Raw genomic sequence first — 4,623 nt, 5'->3', positions numbered from 1 at the left:
ACTTTTCTGTGGTCTGACTCCTCTGTGACCCTTGCATGGGTCAAAAACAATTCTATGAGATGGAAGGAATTCGTAGGCAATAGGGTAGCCGCTATTCACGAGTCTGTACMCCATGCTCATTGGAGATTCATCTCCGGAAAGCTCAATCTAGCTGACTGTGCATCTCGTGGTCTCAGTGCATCTCAACTCATTGATCACCCACTATGGTGAAATGGTCCACCATGGCTTTCTTAGTCGCCAGAATTTTGGCCCTCGTCAGTGCTACCCTCACCGGAAGAAGATATGGAGGAACGTCCTGGCATCTCACTTGCACTCTCTCAAGTCCAACCTCTAGTTTGGTACCTCGTTGACCTTCCTCAATCATCCTCCTTTCATTGGCATCTCACTAAACTACTTTGGATCACAGCAATCATTCAGAGAGCGGTCTCGCGATTTAAGAAGGTTCCTGGTTCGAGCTTGTCCGCATTGGCATTGAATCCAGCAGATCTGGAGAAGGCAAAATCGTTCTGGATACGCGCGACTCAAGAGGCGTATTTCTCACCAGAATTAAGAACGTTGTCGGCAGGACAATCTCTCAACAAACGTCACGTTCTTACGCGACTCACGGCCTTTGTCGATCGTGCTGGAATTCTCAGGGTTGGTGGACGGCTGCAAAATTCTCAGCTATACGATGATAGTAAACATCCAGCAATACTACCTCGTCAGTCAAAATTCACCAACCTAGTCATCTCCGATGCTCATGCCAGAACYWTGCATGGAGGAAMTCAGCTDAYGCTCTCCTACATTCGAAGGACTTTCTGGATTATTGGAGATCGTGCTCCAGTGAAGTCCTTCCTCAAAGATTGTCTCTCTTGTGCTCGAATACGTGGAGTGAGAGCACAACAACTCATTGCTCCACTCCTAGCATCTCGAGTGACACCATCTCCTGTGTTCGAGACTACAGGGCTGGATTACGCCGGGCCAGTCACCATGAAGACTTTTCAAGGCAGAGGTGCAAAGTCCTTCAAGGGTTGGATAGCAGTGTTCATATGCTTCTCCACCTCTGCCGTTCATCTCGAAGTAGTCTCAGACTACTCACCCGAAGGATTTCTCAAGGCATTTCGACGGTTTACCAGCCGTAGGGGCATTCCAAAAACGCTCAGAAGCGACTGTGGTACTAACTTTCAGGGAGCAAACAAGCAGCTTAAGGAGCTACTCTCAGCTGCAACGAAGGAATCCCTCAAGATCCAGAGACTTCTCGCTAATGACGGCACTAAGTGGATCTTCAATCCTCCAGCGGCACCACATATGGGTGGAAAATGGGAGGCATCGGTGAAATCAATCAAGTATCATCTCAAACGAACCATCTCGGATACGTTGCTAACGTTCGAAGACTTCTCCACGTTCTTAGCTCAAGTTGAGGCGGTTCTCAACTCTAGACCTCTCAGCTCTCTCTCGGAGGACCCYGATGACATCAGAGCATTAMCACCAGGGCATTTCATCAGAGGGAAAGCATTAACAACTATCCCCGAGCATTCTCTAACCGACATCTCAGATTCCAGGTTATCTCATTTCCAGCGGATTCAAGAGCGTTTCCAGCAATTTTGGAGAAGTTGGCCGACGGAATACCTGCAAGCGCATCAGACCACATCGAAATAGCAGACATCGCAGAACGATATCATTGAAGGGTCTCTTGTCCTCATTACCGACGAACGACTTCCTCCGTCAAAATGGCCTCTCGCCAGGGTGATACAACTACACCCAGGAAAGGAGGGTCTCTGCAGGGTTGTCACGCTGAAGACCGCCACCATCACTATCACTAGATCTATCGTCAAGCTCGCACCATTGCCTCTCCAACCGCACAAGGAAAAATAATTTTCTTAGCGGTTCAGCACATCTCACCATGTCAAATTCTCGAATCACGCTCGAGAATTGGGGGGAAGAATTTTCGAAAATTGCGCCCCTCAGACTAGATAGCAGCACCACTTGGCTAGCATGATTAATGCGCCGTCTGTTATCGCTGAGAAGAAGACATTTCGATTGTTTCTATTGATCAAGGGATCACGCTACTTGACGTTTCAATAGGTCATTGGTCCCCTGTGTCGTCATCCTCTGCGTGTTTCTTTCCTATTAATCGTTTGTCATCTCTTCCCAGCGTGGAACTCGCTAATTGGTGTATTGTCTTTTCTCCACTTCCGCTCTRTTCYTCTAATCGAAYMRAAAAGTRRCGTGGTCCGACACAATCTTTTACGAAGTTAAACAGTGCGGACGTATATTTAAAAATCTCTGAAATTTGTGAATTCATCTCATAGTCYTMATCTCGCTTTAATTCTTATCTCTCACCGTTCCATCTCATCTCTCATCTCGCTTTTCCTCATCTAGACCATCTCTTTATACTCTCTCTCACTAACGACTTCTCAGGTAATCTCACATCCTTTATCTCTAATATGAACCTCTCTTTATTCGTTCTGACCTCTCATTTTTGTTGTAATCTTCGTTTCATCAATTCTTTCGTTTCTCATTATCACATTTTCCTTCTTTTTGTTCTAACAGCTTCTCGTGCTACGTACTTCCGGTACACGTGGCGTGATATCCGGTACACGTGGCGTAGCTTATCTATTACTGCTTGTAAAAATCTATTATACTTTCGCTATCTCTATTTTTCTGTACCTAATATCTATTAAATCTTGTTACACATAAGTTCTACCAGTAAATTCCTCATTTATACAGTCCACTAGCCTATCTCGCCTATCTCCTTGTCTTCTCTTAGAGCATCTCATTCAAATCTAATAACCTTTCTATTCTCGAACAGCACTTTTTTAAATTTTTTTATAATTTTTAACTACGTTTTTATCTAGAAAGTAGCAAAAGTTTCTTTCTAAATATATTAAAATTTTTAGCGACGTTTAAAATATGCTACTAGAAATAAAACATAATAGATGTTTGCTTTAATACAATCGAGTTTCGTTGAAAAAGAATTGCATTCTTCACGTAAAGTATCCCAAAAAAGTTGCAATAAAATAGTTTTTTTCCTTTTTTTGTACTGCAGTTATTAAAATATAAATGTTATTTGCGGGATTTTATTGGACCAAACACTTTTTATTTGCTAGTACACGCTTTAAAACTTGAAAGAATACGTTTTATAGCATATGTTATACAGCACTTCTTTAGATATCTGATAGTTTTCAAAAATTATTTAATGTAGGAAGCAGCGAAATTTTTTTTTATAGATAAAAAAATTTTCTAGCGAAGGTGAAAATGTGCTATTGGAAACTAAACAGAATAGATGTATGGTTGTCTACAATTGAATTTTGTTGAGAAATAGTTTAATTCTACACGTGAAGTAACAAAAAAAGTCGTTATAACATGATTTTTGCTCTTTTTATGGACTGCAGTTTTTGAAATATAAATGTTATTTGCTATATTATATTAGACTTAACACTTTTTATTTGTTAGAATACGCTTTAAAACTTGAAAGAAAATGTTATGTAGCTATTGTTATATAGCACTTTTTTAGAAATTTTACAGTTTTAACTACGATTTAATCCAGAAAGTAGCGAAAAATTCTTTTAAATGTATTAAAAAATTTTTTTAAAATGTAAAAATGTGCTATTAGAAACTAAATAGAATGATTGTTTGGTTGACTACAATCGAATTTTTTCGCAAAAAAAATTAAAATCTTTACGTAAAGTAACATAATATAGTTCTAATGAAATGATTTTTTCCCTTTTTTGGGACTGCAGTTGTTGAAGTATAAATGTTATTTGCTGTATTATATTAGACTTAAATCTTTTTATTTGTAAGAATACGCTTTAAAACTTGAAAGAAAACGGTATGTAGCTATGGTTATATACCAGTATTTTTGAAATTTTACAGTTCTTTGCAACGATTTTATCCAGAAAGTAGCAAAAATTTATGTAAATATTATACAAAATTTTTAGCTACGGAAAAAATGTGCTATTAGAAACAAGACAAAATGAAAGTCAGGTTTACTACAATCGAGTTTTGTTTAAAAATAATGGAATACTTTACGTAAAGTAATCCAAAAAAGTTGTAATAAAATGATTTTTTATCTTTTCTTAGACTGCATTTGTTGAAATGTAAATGATATTTGCTGGATTTTTTTAAGTTTTACACTTTTTATTTGCTAGTATACGCTTTAAAACTTGAAAGAAAACAGTATGTAGCTTTTGTTATATAGCAGTATTTTTGAAATTTTATAGTTTTTAACAACGATTTTATCCAGAAAATAGCAAAAATTTCTTTTAGATATATTAAAATATTTTTAGCGACAGTAAAATGAGCTATTAGGATCTAAACAGAATGGTTTTAAGGTTTACTACAATCGAGTTTTGTAGAAAAATAATTGAATTCTTTTCGTAAAGTAATCCAAAAAAGTTGTTATAAAACAATTTTTTCCCTTTCTTTGACTTCGTTTGGTGAAATAAAAATGTTATTTGCTTGATTTTATTAGACTGAACACTTTTTATTTGTTAGAATACGCTTTAAAACTTGAAAGAAAACGTTTTATAGCATATGTTATATAGCACTTCTTTAGATGTCTGATATTTTTAAACAATTATTTATTCTAAAAAGCAGCTAAAATTTCTTTTAAATATAATAAGTAGTTTTTAGCGACGGTAA

At 37.1% G+C, this 4,623-nt stretch overlaps 1 protein-coding gene across 1 annotated transcript in view; it reads left to right on the top strand.

The window, feature by feature from the left end:
• Nucleotides 1-1,638, top strand: part of LOC106792454 — a 3,274-nt gene extending 1,636 nt beyond the window's left edge. The window contains exon 3 of the mRNA XM_014758882.1: nucleotides 235-1,638. Within this exon, the coding sequence (XP_014614368.1) occupies nucleotides 235-1,638 (1,404 nt within the window). The remainder of the gene's footprint in view (nucleotides 1-234) is intronic.
• Nucleotides 1,639-4,623: the final 2,985 nt, after the last annotated feature.

The sequence above is a fragment of the Polistes canadensis genome, unplaced genomic scaffold, assembly GCF_001313835.1.
Source record: "Polistes canadensis isolate GaletaPanama2010 unplaced genomic scaffold, ASM131383v1 scaffold_433, whole genome shotgun sequence".
Taxonomy (NCBI): Eukaryota; Metazoa; Arthropoda; class Insecta; order Hymenoptera; family Vespidae; genus Polistes; species Polistes canadensis.
Note: the sequence above shows the minus strand (reverse complement) of the source record. Positions and strands in the feature narration are given on the sequence as shown.